General features: G+C 45.0%; 1 protein-coding gene and 1 pseudogene across 1 annotated transcript; both read left to right on the forward strand.

Moving 5' to 3' along the window:
- Window positions 1–8741: 8741 nt before the first annotated feature.
- Window positions 8742–11722, forward strand: LOC109776852 (chaperone protein ClpB1-like; annotated as a pseudogene).
- Window positions 11723–12666: 944 nt separating this feature from the next.
- On the forward strand, window positions 12667–14370 carry LOC109776854 (uncharacterized). The gene is made up of 2 exons (XM_020335519.3): window positions 12667–12952; window positions 13037–14370. The coding sequence occupies exon 2, from the start codon at window positions 13242–13244 to the stop codon at window positions 13713–13715; it is 474 nt and encodes a 157-aa protein (XP_020191108.1). The 5' UTR covers window positions 12667–12952; window positions 13037–13241; the 3' UTR covers window positions 13716–14370.
- Window positions 14371–22583: the final 8213 nt, after the last annotated feature.

A 22583-nucleotide genomic window follows, 5' to 3' on the forward strand; every position in this document is an offset into this window, starting at 1 on the left:
AAATCAGAGAGAAGGATTCATCGTGTTTCACGATACGGAGCCGCCGCCAAGCCCTAAAACCTCTCGGGAGGGCTGACCTGGAGTCCATTCGGGGCTCCGGAGAGGGGAATCCGTCGCCGTCGTCATCATCAACCATCCTCCATCACCAATTTCATGATGCTCACCGCCGTGCGTGGGTGATGGGTTGGATGAGATCTATCATTTAATCGAGTTAGTTTTGTTAGGGTTTGATCCCTAGTATCCACTATGTTCTGAGATTGATGTTGCTATGACTTTGCTATGCTTAATGCTTGTCACTAGGGCCCGAGTGCCATGATTTCAAATCTAAACCTATTATGTTTTCATGAATATATGTGAGTTCTTGATCCTATCTTGCAAGTCTATAGTCACCTACTATTTGTTATGATCCGGCAACCCCGAAGTGACAATAATCGGGACCACTCCCGGTGATGACCGTAGTTTGAGGAGTTCATGTACTCACTATGTGTTAATGCTTTATTCCGGTACTCTACTAAAAGGAGGCCTTAATATCCCTTAGTTTCCACTAGGACCCCGCTGCCACGGGAGGGTAGGACAAAAGATGTCATGCAAGTTCTTTTCCATAAGCACGTATGACTATATTCGGAATACATGCCTACATTACATTGATGAATTGGAACTAGTTCTGTGTCACCCTATGTTATGACTGTTACATGATGAACTGCATCCGGCATAATTTTCCATCACCGATCCAATGCCTACGAGCTTTTCACATATTTTTCTTCGCTTATTTAATTTTCCGTTGCTACTGTTACAATCACTACAAAACCCAAAAATATTACTTTTGCTACCGTTACCGTTACTTCCATATTACTTTGCTACTAAATACTTTGCTGCAGATATTAAGTTATCCAGGTGTGGTTGAATTGACAACTCAACTGCTAATACTTGAGAATATTCTTTGGCTCCCCTTGTGTCGAATCAATAAATTTGGGTTGAATACTCTACCCTCGAAAACTGTTGCGATCCCCTATACTTGTGGGTTATCAGGGCCCTCTCGGTAATACACATCATAAGCTTGCAAGCAAATGACTAAGGAGTTAGTCACGAGGTTATGTATTACGGAATGAGTGAAGCGACTTGCCAGTAATGAGATTGAAATAGGTATGAAGATACCGACGATCGAGTCTCGGGCAAGTAACATACCGATGGACAAAGGGTATTACGTATGTTGTCATAACGGTTCGACCGATAAAGACCTTCATAGAATATGTAGGAGCCAATATGGGCATCCCGGTTTCGCTATTGGTTATTTACTGGAGAGGTGTCTCGGTCATGTCTACATAGTTCTCGAACCCGTAGGTTCCGGACGCTTAACGTTCGATGATAATATAATATTATATGAGTTATGTGATTTGGTGACCGAATGTTGTTCAGAGTCCCGGATGAGACCGCAGACATGACGAGGAGTCTCGAAATGGTCGAGAGGTCAAGATTGATATATAGGACGATGGTATTCGGACACCGGAAGTGTTTCGGGGGTTATCGGGTACTTATCGGGTCACCGGAAGGAGTTCCGGGCACCCCCGACAAAAGATATGGGCCTTATGGGCCAAGAGGGGAAACGCACCAGCCACAAGGGGCTAGTGCGCCCCCCATATGGGCCGGCCTAAGAGGAAAAGGAAAGAGGGTAAAGGGAAAGGAAAGAGTGGAGTAGGATTCCCCCTTCCTTCCCTTTCCCCCCCTCTTTCCTTCCCCCTCCGACAAATATGGCAGGGAGGCGCGCGGCTTGGGAGGAGCCCAAGTAGGATTCGGTCATACTTGGGGTGCCCCTTGGCCTCTCCCCTCCCCCTCCCACCTATATATATGTGGGAAGGGGGCGCCTAGCACACACCAGATCAATCGTTAGCCGTGTGCGGCGCCCCCTGATAACCCACAAGTATAGGGGATCGCAACAGTTTTCGAGGGTAGAGTATTCAACCCAAATTTATTGATTCGACACAAGGGGAGCCAAAGAATATTCTCAAGTATTAGCAGTTGAGTTGTCAATTCAACCACACCTGGAAAACTTAATATCTGCAGCAAAGTAGTATGGAAGTAACGGTAACGGTGGCAAAGGTAACAGTAGCAGTTTTGTAGTAATTGTAACAGTGGCAACGGAAAAGTAACTAAGCAAAGATCAATATGTGAAAAGCTCGTAGGCATTGGATCAATGATGGATAATTATGTCAGATGCGATTCCTCATGCAACAGTTATAACATAGGGTGACACAGAACTAGCTCCAGTTCATCAATGTAATGTAGGCATGTATTTCGAATATAGACATGCGTGCTTATGGAAAAGAACTTGCATGACATCTTTTGTCCTACCTTCCTGTGGCAGCGGGGTCCTATTGGAAACTAAGGGATATGAAGGCCTCCTTTTAATAGAGTACGGGACCAAAGTATTAACACTTAGTGAATACATGAACTCCTCAAACTACGGTCATCACCGGGAGTGGTCCCGATTATTGTCACTTCGGGGTTACCGGATCATAACACATAGTAGGTGACTATTGACTTGCAAGATAGGATCAAGAACTCACATATATTCATGAAAACATAATAGGTTCAGATCTGAAATCATGGCACTCGGGCCGTAGTTACAAGCATTAAGCATAGCAAAGTCATAGCAACATCAATCTTAGAACATAATGGATACTAGGGATCAAACCCTAACAAAACTAACTCGATTACATGGTAAATCTCATCCAACCCATCACCGTCCAGCAAGCCTACGATGGGATTACTCAGGCACGGCGGTGAGCATCATGAAATTGGTGATGGAGGAAGGTTGATGATGACGATGACGACGGATTCCCCTCTCCGGAGCCCCGAATGGACTCCAGATCAGCCCTCCCGAGATAGATTAGGGCTTGGCGGCGGCTCCGTATCGTAAAACGCGATGAATCCTTCTCTCTGATTTTTTTTCTCCCCGAACATGAATATATAGAGTTGGAGTTGACGTCGATGGAGCCTCAGGGGGCCCACGAGGCAGGGGTGCGCCCTCCACCCTCGTGGACAGGGTGTGGGCCCCCTGGTGTTGATTCTTTCGTCAGTATTTTTTATTAATTCCAAAAATATTCTCCGTGAAGTTTCAGGTCATTTCGAGAACTTTTATTTCTGCACAAAAATAACACCATGGCAATTCTGCTGAAAATAGCGTCAGTCCGGGTTAGTTCCATACAAATCATGCAAGTTAGAGTCCAAAACAAGGGCAAAAGTGTTTGGAAAAGTAGATATGATGGAGATGTATCACCCTCCTCCACCGTTTACACCCCCGGTCATATTTTTGTAGTGCTTAGGCGAAGCCCTGCGAGGATCACTTCACCATCACCGTCACCACACTGTCGTGCTGACGGAACTCGTCTACTACCTCGACGACTTGCTGGATCAAGAAGGCGAGGGACGTCACCGAGCTGAACGTGTGTAGAACGCGAAGGTGCCATGCGTTTGGTAATTGATCGGTTGACGTGAGAAGAAGTTCGACTACGTCAACCGCGTTGTGAAACGCTTCCGCTTACGGTCTACGAGGGTACGTAGACACACTCCCCCCCCCCCTCGTTGCTATGCATCTCCATGGATAGACCATTGCGTGTGTGTAGAATTTTTTTTGTTTTCCATGCAACGATTCCCAACACCTAAAATTTGCAAAATAAGTTAATTGTTAGTCGCCAAATCACCCCCTCTAGTCGACTGTAACGATCATTTCAACCTCGAAGTCTCTAGCAATGGCGTCGTAGAAAAATGGACATTCTGATGCCGAGAGTCGACGGCTTGCGAATTGCTGGCAAAAATGGAGATGCGCCACACGAATCACCTGCCTGTAGAGAGCGATGGGGAGAGAGGAAGTAGGGCGAGTGGGGAGAGAGCGGGGAGGGGGCTCGTTCGCACGGCTGTCTAGAAGAGTGAATTGTTGCAGAACATGACATAATGATGCTCCCCTATGCCGAGATTCATGCACCTCACCCAATGGCTAGCAGAACATTCACTCAGAAACCGTTGTGATCTGATGTCAGATGGTTAACATTTCTGAAAATCAATTATCTCAAAACTATAATTTTCTTTTATGAAATTTGAGGAGGCCATAGTCTTTTGTTTCTTTTTCTTTTGCGGGATAGGCCCAAGTCTCAACTCAGCTCATTGGGGGCCCGACCTAGCAAAATCCACGCAAAAGATGAACACACGTATCCTATGTAGTATTCTCCTACTCCCTCCTTCTAAATGTGTAAGAGCAACTCCAATAGTATCCCTAAAAATCTTTTCGTACATTCATTTTTTTGGCTTCCCATTACTTTTAGGGGAAATTGTCTAGGAGCAACTTTTGTCAACTCCCGTAAACTTCTTCCCCTAAATCTATTTTCATTTTACTTTTTATTTGACAAATTAGCAAAATGGCCCAGGGCCCACCCAGTCAGAGACACGCGTGAAGGCCATGGGCAGGCAACGATGCGAGGCAGTGCGGGGAACATCGACGGGCGGCAAAGCAGGCTCGTGGTAGTCTCCGGAGAGGGGCGGCGTGGCCGCGGGTGGCATCACGAGCGGCTGGTGGTGGCATTCGGTGGCGACGGCATGAGCAGCGGGCAGCGGTGTGAGATAGTGTCGCTAGTAGAAAAAGGGTCTATTGTCCCTGTTGGTAAGGGCCTTTTGTCCCGGTTTTTGAACCGGGACTAAAGGGTCGTTACTAATGCCCTAACCCTTAAGTCCCGGTTCTTACATGAACCGGGACAGATGGGCCTCCACGTGGCCGGCGCGGCGAGCCCAGGCAGGAGGGCCTTTGGTCCCGGTTGGTGGCACTAACCGAGACCAATAGGCATCCACGCGTCAGCATTTCAGGGGCTGGGGTTTTTTTTAAGGGGGGGGTGGGGTTTTGGGGGGTTAATTTAGGTGTTTCATATATTGTGTTAGCTAGCTAGTTAATAGAGAGAAGTGTCCTCTCTTATCTCCGTGCTTGGTCGACGCTACGTACTATATACATATGGAGAGGACTAGACACGCTAGCTAGTAATCAAATGAAGGAAACAGAAGATCGTCATGAACATATGCATACAGAGAGAAGTGATATCGACCACCTCTCCTTCTCCGAGAGATTGGTCGAACAACAAGTTCTCGTATATCTATCCGACACTACCGGCTACATATATACAATAATTATCTCTTACAATATAATCTCCTAATTAAATTGTAAGAACACAGGGTCCACATAGTATTCTCCTTTTTCAGCGATCACGTGGTCAAGGAAGAATGCCGTCAATTCCTCTTGAATTGCTCGCATACGATCTGGTGCTAGGAGTTCATCCCGCATCCGAAAGATCTAATTTGAAGAAGGGGGTCAATACATATATATATATGAATAAATGAAACTCAACACAAATGATGGTAATAAAATAAAATTGTGAATATTATTGCTTACGCACTTCATATTGTTCGTCAGAGTAGCCCCGCTCGCAGGTCGTGTAGCGGATGGACTCGCAAACATAGTATCCACAGTAATTATTCCCGGGTTCCTGCCACAACCACTTTACAAGAAATAGAGGTCAATCAAACTGATAAGCAAGCATGCTAAATGGTATTGATGAAACTAGCGCTTGAATCACTAGGAGATGCGCGGAACATGCTACTATAGTACTTACTTTCGGGTGTTTAAATTGCAGCTTCTTCGGCAGTCCCGGAGCTTTTTTGGTGAATTTTCTCCAAACCCTGCCAGACAAAGAAAAAAATTACTTGATATCAGGCACAGCATTCTCTGCCTTCCACTACAGCAATTCCAGTACGGTACCGAGCTTTGTGTTGCCATCTTCGCAATTGGGGTACAACCCTTTTTTGTGATCCTCTAACATGCGATCGAACTTCAGCTTCTCCTTTTAACTTTTGCATTGCGTCCTTGCATCGACAATGACCCGGCGGAGATCATCATCATCGGGCACTGGTTCCTCTTGATCTTCAGCAGCTTCCCCCGTTGCAGCATCATTGGGCACATCGTCTAGTTCCTCTTGATCTTCAGCAGCTTCCCCCGTTGCAGCATCACCGTATTCAGGGGGCACATAGTTGTCATCGTCCTCTTCTTCTTCGCCGTCTTCCATCATAACCCCTATTTCTCCGTGCCTCGTCCAAACATTATGGTGTGGCATGAAACCCTTGTAAAGCAGGTGGGTGTGAAGGATTTTCCGGTCAGAGTAAGACTTCGTATTCCCACATTTAGGGCATGGACAGCACATAAAACCATTCTGCTTGTTTGCCTCAGCCACTTCGAGAAAATCATGCACGCCCTTAATGTACTCGAAGGTGTGTCTGTCACCGTACATCCATTGCCGGTTCATCTGCGTGCATTATATATAATTAAGTGTGTCAAAAACCATTACAGAACATCATGAATAGATAATTAAGTGACCAAATTAATAGAAGTTCATCATCACATTAAAACCAAAGTACATACATAGTTCTCATCTAACAACATATAGCTCTCCAGAGGATCTAATTAATTAAACCATACATTGAAACTATGTAAAACATTTCAATGCGAAAACAAATGCGATCATAATCGCAACCAAGGTAACAATTGATCCAACGGCATAATGATACCAAGCCTCGGTATGAATGGCATATTTTCTAATCTTTCTAATCTTCAAGCGCATTGCATCCATCTTGATCTTGTGATCATCGACGACATCCGCAACATGCAACTCCAATATCATCTTCTCCTCCTCAATTTTTTTATTTTTTCCTTCAAGAAATTGTTTTCTTCTTCAACTAAATTTAACCTCTCGACAATATGGTCGGTTGGAATTTCCGGTTCACATACCTCCTAGATAAATAAAATCTATGTCACGTTGGTCGGCATAATTTTCATAAACAATAAATGAACCAATAGTTATAAAGATAATATATACCACATCCGAATCATAGACAGGACGAGGGCCGACGGGGGCGGATACCAAAACCTCGCACTATATAATAACAAGCACTAAAATAGTAAGAAAATTAGACAAGTATCTATCTAAAGTAAGAATTTTTTTTCTTTCAGAAAGAAGATAAGAACAAAAGGCTCACCACGGTGGTGCCGGCGACGAGATCGGCGCGGGCGATCGACGGCGGTGAAGACGGGAATGGGACGTGACGGGCTGCTAAACCTAGACAAATCTCGAGGAAAATGGAGCTTTGAGGTCGAGCTTCGAGAGGAGAAAGCTTAACTAGTGTGGCTCGGGCATTTCATCGAACACCTCATGTGCATAGGAGGTGAGCTAGAGCACCACAAAGCCCTCCCCTCGCCGGCCAGAGAAAAACAAAGCACTGGAGTGCTCTGCTCGCGGGCGAGGGGTATATATAGGCACCTCATTGGTCCCGGTTCGTGGCATGAACCGGGACTAAAAGGCAGCCTGTGGTCCCGGTTCAAGCCACCAACCGGGACCAATGGTGGTGGGCCAGGAGCGAGGCCCATTGGTCCCGGTTCGTCCCACCAACCGGGACCAAAGGGGCCAGACGAACTGGGACCAATGCCCCCACGAGGCCCGGCAGGCCCCTGGCCTCACGAACCGGGACCAGTGCCCCCATTGGTCCCGGTTCTGGACTGAACCGGGACTAATGGGCTGACTCGGCCTGAACCAAAGCCCTCTTTTCTACTAGTGTGTGGCTGCAGACAAAGGCACGAGCGGCGAGTGGTGGTATGGGGACGACGGCGCTGCAACATTCCTATGACGTTACAATCCCGCCAAAAAGATAGAGAAAGGACATCTTCCCGTAAACTTGTGGGGAGAAGAGGCCTCTTTTACGGATCCTCTAAAGTTAAAGCCAGTTTATGGAAACTGTTGGAGAGGCTTTTTTGCCCTAAACTTCCCGTAAACGATTGTTATATTAGAGATAGGGAACTGTTGGAGTTGCTCTAAGAGCATCTACAATCGGAAGCCTCAATTCTCCGCACAGGTCCCAGCGAAGAGCGCATTCACTGCTCGGACAAGAGATAGAATAAAAAATGCCAACCCCCCCCCCCCCCTCCCGACCAGTCCGTAAATCCCCATACCCAGCCCATATATGGGGATGTCCTGGTGAGTCCGGATAGTCGGTCATGTAGGATGCGAACCACTTCTTCTCGTTTTTTATTATTTCGTTTATCTCTCTCTTCAACTTCATTAATCACATGCATGTGACTGAACAATTTAGAGAGTGTGGTGTTCTTCAAAGAAATTAGGAGGTGGGGGAGGTGTCAAAGCCGACATGTCCGGGTACTGACCGAGCGCGTCCGTGGAGGTTTGAGGTTTTTTTAGGGGTCAGGTTATGTTCTAAAGCCCCATCCTATTTTCGGCCTAACTTATACTCTATTTGCCGGGAATAACTTATACTCTATTTTGTGCTATCTAAATATGGAACGCGCAGTCAGAAAGGTTTCTCCTTTCTTCTTCTTTTCAAATGTGGAAAGGCAGAGGGGAGGGCTACTTGCAACCATGGACGGATACGGCCGGGTAAACTTTCTGTGTGCATCGTTTCTCTGTTCCGAATAGCAAACAAATAATACTTTCCACCCCCTCAAATAAAAAAGGGAACAATTCTTTCCATATGAACGGCAGACTTACCTTTGATTCTTGTATCTACTGTATGTTGTACTTATAAATTACACGGTGAAGAAAGAGAGAGCGTCCATCAATCAAATCAAAGAAAGAAGAGGACGCTGGAAATCAGAAGCGGAGGAAACTCGCCGAGCTCTCTCGTGCCTGCGACGAAAATCAACCATGGCCTGGTCATTGTTTGATGGGATCATCACCTTGGGGAGAGGAACTACGGGCTCCTCTGCCGTACGTGGCGATAAGTCGTCTATCCACTCTGTCGAAGCGTCGGCCGGTGAAGTGCTCTGCGCCGGAGCATTGGCAGCTGTGTGCTGGGCGGCGTGGAGGTACTTCCAGTACAGTAGATGCCTGCGCACCTACGGCCGGGACGTGACGGCCTTGGCCGGCAAGGCTGATCCCGTGATTGGGCGTGATGATGAGATTGATCGTCTCATACGCATCCTCTGTCGCCGGACTAAGAACTGCGCAGCGCTTGTGGGCGCCGCCGGGGTCGGCAAGACAGCCATCGTTGAGGGCCTCGCCCAACGCATCGTCGCCGGGAAGGTCCCATCCAAACTCGCCGGAGCGCGTGTCATTGAGCTCAACCTCGCGGCGATCGTGGCTGGTACAACGTATGTTGGCATGTTCGAGGAGCGTATGACGGACTTTGTCAAGAAGGTGGAGGCTGCACGCGGCAAGGTGATCTTGTTCGTCGACGAGATGCACATGCTTCTCGGCGCCGGAGCGGTCACAGGCACCCAGATGGACGCGGCCAACATGCTGAAGCCAGCTTTGGCTCGTGGCCATATCCGATGTGTGGGCGCCACTACTGACGAGGAGTATTGCATGTATATCGAGAAGTGCAAATTTGACAAATTTGACCTTAGGACGAAATCAAATCACAGAATGAACTGTCCGTGAAACTATTTCACGCGGCTGACCTTTTTGTGTGACGCCCGACACGAAGGCGTCACACTACACTGTGCAACGCCTCACAGATAGGCGCTACACGCCTGGACAGCGTTGCACCCCAGACTGCCTAAAAATTGTTAAGTCACTGTGCAGAGCCTAAGAGCTAGGCGCTGCACTGTATAGTGTGGCGCCTAGCTCTCAGGCGCTGCACTAGTGGTTGCACTACAAAATGAAGCAACCACTAGTGCAACGCCTAGAAGCTAGGCGCTACACTGTATAGTGTGGCGCCTAGCTCTCAGGCGCTGCACACTAACTTAGTAATTTTCGGATCACACGGGTGCGACGCTAGCCAGACGTGTAGCGCCTATCTGTGAGGCGTTGCACAGTGTAGTGTGACGCCTTCGTGTCGGGCGTCACACAAAAAAGTCAGCCGCGTGAAATAGTTCCACGGACAGTTCATTATGTGATTTGATTTCATCCATAGGTCAAATTTGTCGATTTTGCCATCGAGAAGGATCCTGCACTCAAGCGGCGGTTTCAAAAGGTGCATGTTAAGGAGCCCAACACGCATTCCACCATTGCCATCCTCCAGGGGCTTAAACCCCGGTACGAAAAGCATTATGGCTTGGAAATTCGTGATGCTACCATCGATGCTGCTGTACACCTCGCTGACCGCTATATTTCAGGTGGTTGATTTTACTGCGTTCATTTTATTACAGTTGTTTCGAGACGAAAATTTACTTATGAGCTGAGTTGTGATATCATTGTTGTGTATGTGTAGGTCGTCGGTTTCCTGATAAGGCAATTGATCTCATTGACGAGGCTTGCACGACAATAGAGCTAGGAAGAGGAAATTCAGTTGTTGTGCCGGATCATATTGCACAGGTTGGTATGCACATCACTTCTATTATTTCAGCAGTGTGCTTGTCATGTATATGTTTGAACTAGGTTTTCTTGTTTGAAGGTTGTGAGCGGATGGACTGGAATTCCTATAACCACGCTTAATGAAGAGGAGAGTATCAAGTTAATCCACTTAGCCGATAGATTGCATGAGAGGGTTGTTGGGCAGAATGAGGCCGTCAATTTAGTTGCAGAAGCAGTGTTGCGTTCAAGGGTTGGCCTTCACCAAGCTGGCCAACCGATAGGCTCCTTCCTTTTTTTGGGCACAACAGGTGTTGGAAAAACAGAGCTTGCAAAAGCTCTCGCCGAACAACTATTTGGTAGTGAGAAGATGATGCTTCGCTTTGATATGTCTGAGTATGTTTGTCCCGAATCCGTGCTACGTCTCGTTGGAGCACCCCCAAGGTTTCATTTATAATACACACACCTTAATTTCAAGCATTATTATTATATCACAATATTTAGTTTTACTCATACAATGTTTTCTTTCATAACACCATAAAGCAATCATGGTTATGAAGATGGTGGACAACTGACCGAGAAAGTTAGGAGGCGCCCATACAGTGTTATCCTTTTTGATGAGGTGGAGAAGGCATATCCGTCAGTGTTGAATGTTTTTCTTCAGCTCCTTGACGATGGTGTGCTGACTGATGGTAAAGGACACAATGTAGATTTCAAGAATACAATTATCATTATGACCTCAAATGTTGGGGCAGAGCACCTAAATGTAGGAGTGGCTGGAGAAAAGACAACGACTGCTTCGCGAAACCTTCTCATGAAACAGGTTTGTGAATCACAGATAGTCCACTTGGAATTTAGTAAAGCAGATGCTCACTGATTCATTATGACATATATTTGTTGGTGCAGGTTAAAAAATGCTTCAAGCCTGAATTTCTCAATAGATTAAGTGAAATTGTAGTATTTGAGCCGCTCTCACGCCATCATCTGAAAGAAATCGTGAATATCGAAACTGAAGAGTGCTCTTGCTAAAATAGCTGGCAAGGGCATATCTGTTGTTATAGATGATGCCGTGTTGGATGTCATTTTGTCGGAATCACACGACCCGGTAAGTATTTTTCTTTTCAAAGTAATCATACGATCTAGCTTGTCTTTTCAAATAGCAAATAGTAATCCACTTTCCCTATGTTACTGAATCAACACTACTTGGATTTTTACAGGCGTACGGTGCAAGGCCCATAAAAAGGTGGATAGAAAAGAACATAATGACAATTATCTCCAAGATGCTGGTCAACGCAGAAGCCACTGAAGGATCAACAATCTCCATTGATTCTACCAGCGACAAGAAAGGGTTGAAATACGAATTGGCACAGAAGAAAAATGTGACGGATTACTGAAGCAAGAAATCTTCCAAGTAACTCCGGAGAACAACGACGATGGCTTGATCTTGGTTGCGGTTTGTATAGAAGGAAAAAAGATGTGCAGCTTACCACTGAGACCATACAATTTCCACTACGTGAAACCATTTTTGACAACTAGTCTTCCTGCATGTGTCTTGTGTATATCAATATATGTATGACTAGTACTACTGTATTAGATTAGATTTTGTTTCCAATACTAAATTCAGTTGTCGCGTATTTTCCTATTTGACCGATCTTCAAAACCTTTTGAAGGAGTTATGCTTGTTGCTATATGCATATGGCCACCCCCCCCCCCCCCCCCCCACACACACACACACACACACACACAATATGGAATGAGGCCGTCAATAAGCCTTGATCCTTCACTGATCAACACACATCGCCAATCTTATTAACGTCCCAGTACGACAAGATGGGGAATGAACCTAACATGCACTACCACCACATGTAGCGGTCTCGAGAAGGAGTTAACGCGCGCACCTGCTTGATGGGCTGACACACCAACTCAACATGGCATCGTTTCTTCCTGAGCGCTATGTTGGTTTTAGTGATTTATTTGGATGCTTCGATTTCCACTCGGTTTATTGTTTACATGTAAATTAAAATATATTTTATAAATCAAAAGATTTTTCATTACATGATATTTTGAATCTCTATGAACATTTGTAAAAATCATAGAAAATGTGTAAACATTTTGTAAGTTCACAACACTTTTGAAATTCATGAATATTTTCAAATAAGCATATCTTTAGTTTTGTTTTAAAAAATAAGATGTGTGATAATTGGAAAACCCTCTGTTTCCACCGGCTGATAATAACGAAACTTAAACCTCCTGCAGTGCTTGCCACGTGCCCCCTGGACCCATCCATCGCTTTGCTCCAGCCTTATCTCTTCACATCCCTTGTCCTCTGTACGTTTTCGCCGCTCATCTTTTTCCCCTCCCCATCTCTGGCCCTCCCGCTCGAAGGAGAGAATCTCCCATGGGCCATGGCAACGCCGGCCACCCCCGCCCAACCAAAAGACCGCGACGCGAGCCCCTGCCCCGCCCCTCTCCTCGCTCCCGTCCCCATCGCGATTTGATTCGTCTCCCCACCTCCCGTTCCGCTGCCCCATGCCTCCCGCGCGCCCCCTGCGCGCCGACTCCTCTTGACCCCGTCCCCGGCGACGACGACGCCGCCGCCACCATGGCCGTCGATTCCGACAGAGGTATTGCTCCACTGATCCCTTTGGTCTGGTTTGATCGGACCCTCTAGTTGTGATCCTTACTTGTGCTGTGTTGGGTGGGCGCAGGGGAGGGGGATTTGGAGATTGGGTTGGCGTCGCCGGGGTCGGAGGGAGGGGTTTCGCCCGTCGCCCCAGGCCGCCGGGCGCTCGAGTCCTTCCTCTCCGGGAAGTGTCTCGACCAGTCGCCGTCGCGGGCGGTCAGGCGCCCCGCGCTAGTCATGTCCAGCTCCGGGAAGCGCCTGGACCAGTCGCCCTCGCGTCGGTGCTGGTCATGTCCCACTCCAGCAAACGCCTGGACCAGCCGCCCGGCCGCCCGGTGCTGGCCATGTCCCGCTCCAGCAACCGCCTCGACCAGTCGCCGGCGTCGTCGTCCTCCCCGACGCCGGCGAAGGGCCCGGCGCTCGTCATGTCCGGCTCCAGCAAGCGGCTGGAGCAGTCGCTCGCGTCCCCGTCCCCGTCGCCCAAGGCCGGCGCCGCGACGCCGCCCGTGCTGGTGCTCTCCAACTCCGGCAAGCGGATGGACCAGGCGGACATGAACCGCTCTTGCTGTGATGCAACTCGTCCACGACAGCCGACATCGATGCCCGCTGCATGGCAGCTATGGCGGCGCCGCGACCGCTGCATCGCACCTCCGCCAGCGTCGACGACCGCTGCATCGCAGCTCCAGCGGCCACTGCATAGCAGCTCCAACGAGGTCGGCGGCCACTGCATCGCAGCTCCGGCGGCATCGACGCCTGCTGCATAGCAGCTCCGGTAGCATCGACGATCGCTGCATAGCAGCTCCGGCGGTGTCACGGCCGCTGCAATGCAACTCCGGCGGCGTCAAGGACCGCTGCATCGCAGCTCCGGCGGCATCGACAATCGCTGCATAGCAGCTCCGACGGTGTCACGGCCGCTGCAATGCAACTCCGGCGGCGTCGAGGACCGCTGCATCGCAGCTCCGGCGGCATCGATGACCGCTGTGTAGCAGCTCCGGCGGCGGCGGCGTCGTCCGCTGCATCGTAGCTCCTGTGGCCGTTGCATCATAGCTCAGACGGCGTCGAGGCCGCTGCTGTCGTGCTTGGAGCAGGACAGTGGGAGCTGTGGGTGATGCATGCGCTGCGCGAGGGGAAGATAGCACTGAGGGGAAGTGCGATCCATGGAACACCAAAGAAACGGCTAGGATTTGCTCCATCGAACGGTTATCAAGGCGGTTGATAACTCTGAGCTATCCGCCGGCTTACGCCTAGCATCGGCCGTGATAATTACTTTAGTAAACATTTTTCAACTCCCAAATATATTTTAAAGTCCATGAGAAGTTTTTTTAACAAATTCTTGGGCATTTTTTTAATTTGCACGTCTTAATTTTTTGTCTTGTAAAAATATGAAAACAAAGATTGAAAAGAAACATATAGCTGGAAGGAAATTGCCTCGAGGGGGGGGGGATGTTTTGGCACTTTTAATTTTGCCTATTTTTCAACGAAACAAAAGTAGAAGAATGGGAAACTTAAAAGTAAAATAAACCAACAGATATCAAAACAAAAACTTAATATTGGGGAATTGAAAAAATTAAAAGATAGATTTAAATAGAAAATAATGTATCTAATTTGAACTGAAACAAACAGCTGTAGAAGGAAAAAAACTGAAAAATGGACAACAAAAAAACAGAAATTGTTTTTGAGCAAAACCGGAACCAAGATATGTGTAAACAAAAGAAATGAGAAAATTAAGAAAAATAAAGAAAAAAATTGCAGCAAAACTGACACCAAAGGATGTAAAAAACGAAAACAAAAAATAAACCATAAAATAAAAATAGTAGCAAAACTGAAACGTGCAGATGTATAGACAAAAGAGTTGAAATAAACAGAAAACAGAAAATCTGAACAAACACATAAACCAGCAGATAATGAAAGCGAAGGGGCCTCCTATGTGACACGCTCCGCGTCAAGTTGCAACCGAAATCGAATGAGCACTGTGGCTAAAAAAACTATATGCAGTTGCGGGGATTCAAACACATGATGCACTGCTAAAAACGGCGAGTTCCTACTAGCCAAGCTAGAAGTTGTAGCTGATTAAAGAGTAGCATCAATTTGAAAGAACCAAACACGCTGCACATATCCAAATTAATTTAGGAATTTCGAAAGTAAATTTTTTTCAAAAATCGGAATGTTCTGTGAAACGCAAACACTTTCCAAATTTGCAAACTAATTTTCAAAAGCTATAACATTTCTCAAAAACAAGAACATTTTTTGAAAATCTTGAACAATTTTCTTGAAAGGAGAACATTTTTTCAAATTTCAAAACAAAATTTGGAAACGTGAACAAATTTTGAAATTCCAGAACGAAATTTGCAAACACGATTTTATAAAAACTTGTGAACAATTTTTGAAACTGGAACATTTTTTGGAACTCCAGAAAAAATGAAAACATGAACAATTTCAGAAAATAGGAACATTTTTGAAAAATTGTTAAAATTTTGAACAGAAACATTCCAAACATTTTTTGTAAAACAAGAACTTTTTCTGAAATGCCCAAACAACTTTTGCAAAATGCGAACACTTTTTGAATTTACGAACTTTTTTAAACACGAATATTTTTTGCAATTTTGAACATTTTGTAGAAAACAAACAAATTTTGAACTTTCTGAACAATTTTCAAAAGAAATGAAAAAACAAACAGAAAACAGAAAAAAGGAAAAGAAAGAAGAAAAGGAAACAGAAAACGGAATGAAGAAAAAGAAAAAACGAAAAACGAAAAAAACCAAAGAAGAAACAGGAAAATCGGTCAAAAAGAAAAAAACGGTCTGGGAACCTTCTAGAAGGTTCGCAAAACCGGCTGGCTAGCTCTCGTATAATGGGACGGCGGGGTATCACCTGTGCGTTCTGACGATAATTTGACGCAGTGAGCAGCGCATAGGGTTTTCCCGCTGGTTGTACAGGAGCTCATATACGACCCTTCATGCGCCCGCCCAACGCACGCCCCGGCTCGTTTTTTTTTCTCCAGAAAAATACTTTCATTGTTCATTCTTTGGCTGGTCGCTGGGTCGCTGCTCAATAGTCACGGTTGACCGGTAAACCGTGGACTTTTGAAAAATAAAATACAAAAAAGAATCATGACTTCAAAATTGTTCATTGATTTTTAAAAGAGTTCACAAACTTCAAAAAATTAACAATGTTGAATAAATTTTGTATCAATTTCGGAAAAAGGTTCATCCTTTTTTAAAAAAATCATCGATTTCTAAAAAATAATTTAAATTTTTTAAAAAGTTACAAATTTCAGAAAAAGTATATCAATTTTAAAAAATATTTCTTAGTTTGAAAAAAAAGTTAATCTATTTCTATACCACTATATAGTGTGCCAATAGCTTCAAATATTGGTCGTTGGATATGCCCATCCAACGGTCAAGAGAAGGCAAATCCGAGCATTATCATCCATTGGATATAGTTTTCAACTCATAGGATTCTGCCACGTGGCCTTCTAATTGAACCCCCAACTCAACCATCTCATGTGTTCTAGAAGCATCTATTCACATGCTTATCTGATACTCTAATAAAAAGAGTCTAGAACAATCTGGATTCTATAAAGGTAAGAACCAAGTTGGATCTTGTCCGATAGGATTCTAGGAAAGATAATACATATTCAAATGTATTTTCCCATGCTTTTTATATATATTTCAATGGCGTGCAAAGCACGTACAATTTACTAGTGGAAAATAGTTCGTCAACCTTGAAAAAAGTTCATCGATTTTGAGAAAGGATTAGCGATTGAAAAAGTTCAGAAATTTAAAAAGAGTTTATCAATTTGGAAAATGTTGAAGGATTTGAAAATTAGTACATCGATTTTACAGATGATTGCGAAATTGAAAAAGTTCACGCATTTATTAAAAGAGTAAGAACAAGGAAAAAAGAAAGAAAAATGCAAAGAAAACCGTTCAAAAAAACAATGAGTAATAAACTCAAAAGAAGGTAACCAGTCACGTCCAAAGGAGTATGTTGTGTGGTTATCACGGCATACACTTGTCCATCCACTGGGGCTGGGCCTATTTACTTATTTATTTGTGTCGTTGCACCCCGTGTGTCGGATTAATGAGCGGCTTACTTATTCAGTTTTTTGAAGCATCCCAGCTCGGTTTTGGGAAGCTTCTCGAAGCTTCCAATCTATTAATTTTCTTCTTTATTTCGGTTTACCTGCTTCAGTCATCTTTATTCTTTTTTGGGCATTTTTGTGTTTTCCATCTTTTTCTAAAAATTTTTCTTTTTTCTTTTTAACATTGGGATTGTTTTACTTTGAAAACATTTTTCGAATTTTGTGAAATTTTACAATTTCGAGAACTTTTTTCAAATACAAGAGATTAATAAAATTAATCATGTTTTTTTTAAAAATTCCTGATATTTTTCAAATTTATTAAATTTTCAAGGTCATTTTTTTAATTCATGAGTCTTTCCAATTGGAGAACCATTTCAAATTTGTGAATATTTTCAAGTTCGTGTTTTTTTATAAATTCATGAACTTTTTCAAGTTCATGATTTTTTTTCAAATTCTTAAACTTTTTAATATACATGAAGTTTTTTCAAATCATGAACTTTTTCATATCCATGAAGTTTTTCCAAATGCATGAACTTTTTAAAATTCATGAACGTTTTCAAATTTGTGAACTTTTTCAAATTCATGATTTTTTTTCTCAAATCCGTAAACTTTTTTCAAGCTTGCAAACTTTTTTATATCCTTGATATTTTAAAATCCATGAAACTCGTGAACTTTTCTACAATTTGAAATTTGTTTTTCTTCATATTCATGTTCTATAAGTTAGGAATCTTGTTAATATCCTAAAAAAAATTCTAACGCTTATTGGCCGCGGCCCGTGTAGCTCCACGTGAGCGTTGGTTATGGTTCGGGGCGCCATAAACACCAAGTAGGAAGTCTGCCGACTATTTAACGATGTAACAATCAGAGAAATCCATCGTCATGTCATAATTCAAAAGGCTAGCCGACATTAGAGCGTGTCCATTTGATGATTTATTTTACATCATCATAATATAGTGCGAGTAAAATATACATCAGAAAACATTCTTTTTACATCACCGAAAAACATCCAACTCTAACATATGATGTAAAATACAATAGCCACGCGGCGGCCGCTCCAACAGGTGATGTAAAAATAGGACAACGGTATCGCAACAGCAACTGAACAGTAGCCAACAACAACAGTAGCCAATTAATTCATAAACAAATAAAACAACAATTTCATCAGTCCACAACATCAAATTATCACATAATTCATCAAATCCATAACATGAAATGAAACTAGGAGAATTATTCCCCATGCAATTTCCACCACTCCTCCATGAGGTCTTTTTTAAGATCATTGTGTGTCTCGGCCTCTCTGATGTCATGACACACCTCCATGAAACATCGGATTTGGTCTTCCCTTCTAATCGGACGAACGTGTATGCCCATGATGTCATAGAAGATGTAATCCAAATCATGTCCATGCTCATTCTCGATGAGCATGTTGTGCATGATCACGCAAGTAGTCATGATGTACCAAAGGTTCTTCTGATCTCATAACTTGCCAGTCCTCGCACAGTAGCAAATTGGGATTGCAAACTCCCCAATCCCCCCTCCACATCTTCACTAGCCGCCGCTCGAGCATTGTGAAAATAGAGTTCTTTCTTAGCTTGGTTGCTTGAGGTTGGCTTCATGAAAGTAGCCCACTTCGCATAGATCCCATCGGCAAGGTAGTACCCATAGTTGTAGGTGCATCCATTTGCTTCGGAGGTCACTGGTGGAGCTTCTTCATGCTAACTTCGTAAAAATAGGTGATCGGTTGAGCATATTGATGTCATTGCAAGATCCAGGCATGCCAAAATATACGTGCCAAATCCATGTCTCCCTATCGGCAGTGGCCTCAAGAATGATGATGACATTCTTGGAGCGTCCTCTGAAGTATCCATGCGATGTTGTAGGATAATTCTTCCACTTCCAGCAGTGCATGCAATTGATAGACCCAGGCATACCTGGAAACCTATGGCCTTTGTTCATCTCCAAAAGCCTCCGAGTGTCCCGAGCATTGGGTTCTCCCAAGTACTCTGGACCAAACACTTCTGCTATAGTCTTTGCAAATTGTTTGGCATAAAGGATAGAAGTGTTCTCTGCCATCGCCAAATTGTCATTATTATAGTGTACCGAAACACCATAGGCCATCATGTGCAAAGCGAAGGTGTCCTTCTGCTCAGTGCCATGTCCAAGCAAACTAGCGCAATTCCTCCTCTGATCGAATGCTCGGCCATCTTGCTTCACGGAATTGCAAATGTGAATAAACAAATCTTTGAACGTCTTGAAACGGCAAAGAAAGTACCTCACGGGGAAAACTGGTGGAGTACCAAAATAGTTGCATATCAACCTTTCGAGCGCCTCTACCCGTTCTCTCCGGATGTACTCACGGCCAAACACAGAACCGTCGTGCTTCAACTTCTTCCTCTTGTGCATTGCTACTAGCATAGCAATGTCCTCTTCTTCCGTCTAAATGAATTCCTCATCCAACGAGGAATCATCCACAAAAACAGGATTCACATGAGCTCATCTGCAATACGGAAATCTCCATCAAACTAGATCTTCAAGCCCGATAGAAAACCCAACAAGTTTAACCAAATTTTTATCTTGGGGGGATTTTTTTGAACATGTTGTGTCCGACGAGAAAGAAACTGGTTGGTTGCTGCTCGGAGCCTTGATGGTGGGCGCTACTGCCAGTGGGGGTGGGCGGACAGGTCTACTATGGCTCCTCAACGACTAGCGGCTGGTGGAGGAGGCTAATTGCGGCGAGGGAACGCCAACTGAAGCAAAACCGCTCGGTGGGGTCGTGGTGGTCACGCGACTCCACCTACTAGCTCCGGTGGCAGAAACGCTACTCCGAACGGTGGCCACGAGCTTCGGGAGCCATCGAGTCCGTTGGCGCTCTAGCGAACAGCTGAACCGCCCGAGAAATGATAGCGGCAGCGCCTCCGACGGCGCGGCTGGCGGAGGGAATGGGCGTCGGGGTCGCAGTGAGGTCAGGGTGGACGGACGAGCGCTAGCGGCGGCGTACCGGGACGAAATCCCCGGCGGCGGGATATAGGTGTACGAGCGGCTGCGACGCGGGGACTTTTTGCCTAGCTGTTAGGCGTTCGCACAACGCAACGCTATTTTACTCGGCAACGGTTGGTAATGTATATTTGCATCAACAATGGATGTATTTTACATCTAGAGTAAACTTGGAGTATTTCTTTTACATCTACATCTGTTGAAGCGGTGTTTTAGGCATTCGTCATGTAAAATGTTGTCATTTATGCATCTACACTATCTATTGGAGATGCTCTTAACACACGGGCATAACTATGTCTTGCTAGCATGCACTCGGGTGAGGCGGCTCCCTAAATGGGCCGGCTCATTCCAGAGGAGGCCACAGGGTCACTGCCTCGTTTTCTCCCTTTTTATGTTATTTTTTCTCGATTACACCCCAAATGTTTGAAACATCTATATTAAACAAATATTTTGCAATTTTTTTTTAACCAATCATTTGAAATGTTAAATGTTCATGGAGAAAATGTTTCTCAGGTATATGAAAAAGGTATTAAAAACAATGTGTAAGAAAAAAATTTGATCATGTGTTTAAAAAATGTAATCAAGCATTTAAAAAATGTTAATCTAGCACTTAATAAATGTTCAATGTGTATACAAAAAATGTTTGTCATGTATGCAAAAATTATAAACAAAATACAATGTATATGAAAAAATGTTGGTCATGTACTTAAAAAATGTTTAACATGTATAAAACAATGTTCCTGGTGTATATGAAAAACGTACACATTACATTAAATGAAAAAAAATAAAACATATATTTTAATTTTTTAATGATGCATTAAAAATAGTAAACATCTATATAAAATCGTTCTTGATGTAACGGAAACATGTACATAAAATATGTTTTTCTGATGTATATAGAAAATGTTGAATGTGTACTGAGAAAAGTTGACATGTTAAACAAAAAACACACTGATTAAAACCAACAAGGTAATAAAGAAAACCAAAGAAAAAAAAAGAAAAAGGACTAAACAAGAACGTCATCCGCGCGAGACTCCAGCCAGTGATCGAACGTAGGTAGCGATAAAAAAATTTGAAATAGGCCGACCTAGTTACAAAGGGAAAGAAAAACCTTAACAAACAGAAGCCACACTCGCAGTAAGTGAGGTATAGTCTTCTTGTTAACAGACACAAGAAACAAGACTTACGGCCAGTTCTTTTGCCGGCTTCTAAAATAAGTTGTACCCTATCCAGTTTATTTTAGAAGCCCAACCAAATTTATTGTTTTACTAGAAGGCTACTAATTAAGACTTGACTAATAGGCTTCTAAAAATAATAATTTGGTTGTATTCTACAATAAGTTGGGCAGGGGTTGCTTATTCTAGAGCCCCAAAAGGGGACAAAATAATTGGCCTGCCCGGCCAGGTAAAATATGCAAAATAAAAATGTGTTTTTAATAAGAAGAAGAAAGAAAAAAAAGGCTTTAGCAGTCTGTTCCACACGCCCGCCGTCATGGGTCAGCCCGCCTCGGCTCGATGCTGTTGCTTGCCAGCCTCCTCCTCTCGACGGACGGTCGGTCCATACTCGACCATTCGACACGTCAACGTTGGAACCAACGCTCTAGACCCGCGCGCCAACCGGGCTCGTCCAATGCCACCACGCCCTCATCGGTCACCCCCTCATCAGCATCGATCCACGAACGGGGATCGCCCGCCCGCCGGTGCAACGCAACGGAGCGGATGGATGGGCGCCCTCGTACGCCGCGAGCCCACGCACGCTCCCTTCCCCGGAAACCCAACCCGTCCCGCGGGCTCGTCACAGAACCACACGCGCCCTCGGTGTTGACCCCGCCGGGTGATTGGCCCGGCGGCGGGCCTTCCGTTCCGTTCCGTCCGAGACATACGACGCCCGCCGCTGCAACTCCAGTGGCCATGGTGCCGCGCACGTGGTAGGGGCACGGGGAAAAGAAAAGGCTGTGCTATGCTGCTAGGAAGACGAACCAAACCAGAAGGGAGAGCAACAACAGGCAGGCCTTTCCCTCTGCCGCTCAGATGTTTCGACCGAAACACGCACACGCACACGCACACGCACGCACACGGGCCTCCAAAATCGATCCATCTCGTTGCCTTTTGTTCAAACAGATGATTCGCACATCATGTGCCGAGCATACATGCCAACCGAGAGATGCCAAGCACCGCAGATGCAAGATAGGCTACCATACTCTGATTTCCACTCCTCGGAGTAGCGGTACTAGTATGTTCATGTGGAAAGTTTGCAGCAGAGATAACCATTTCCGGCTCCAGGTTTTCAGCGGCAAAGCAGCTTGTGAAAACTCGGAAGTCTTGGCAAGGCCAGGGCGCCTCGGTCGTGCGCGCTATGCCTCGGAAACGGCGATTCGTGCCAATCCGTTTCTCAATCCCAGCAAATTCGGGGTGCATGGGTTTTGAACCACTGTTGTGTGCGACTGTGTGGGAGGTGATTTGACACCCTAATTTATGGTTCGGAATGATGGACCTGCCGCTGCGGTGGCCGATGGAACGAGGTCAAGGGGCAGCGCCACTCGAGTAAGTTTAGT

Source organism: Aegilops tauschii, chromosome 3 (assembly GCF_002575655.3).
Source record: "Aegilops tauschii subsp. strangulata cultivar AL8/78 chromosome 3, Aet v6.0, whole genome shotgun sequence".
Lineage (NCBI taxonomy): Eukaryota > Viridiplantae > Streptophyta > Magnoliopsida > Poales > Poaceae > Aegilops > Aegilops tauschii.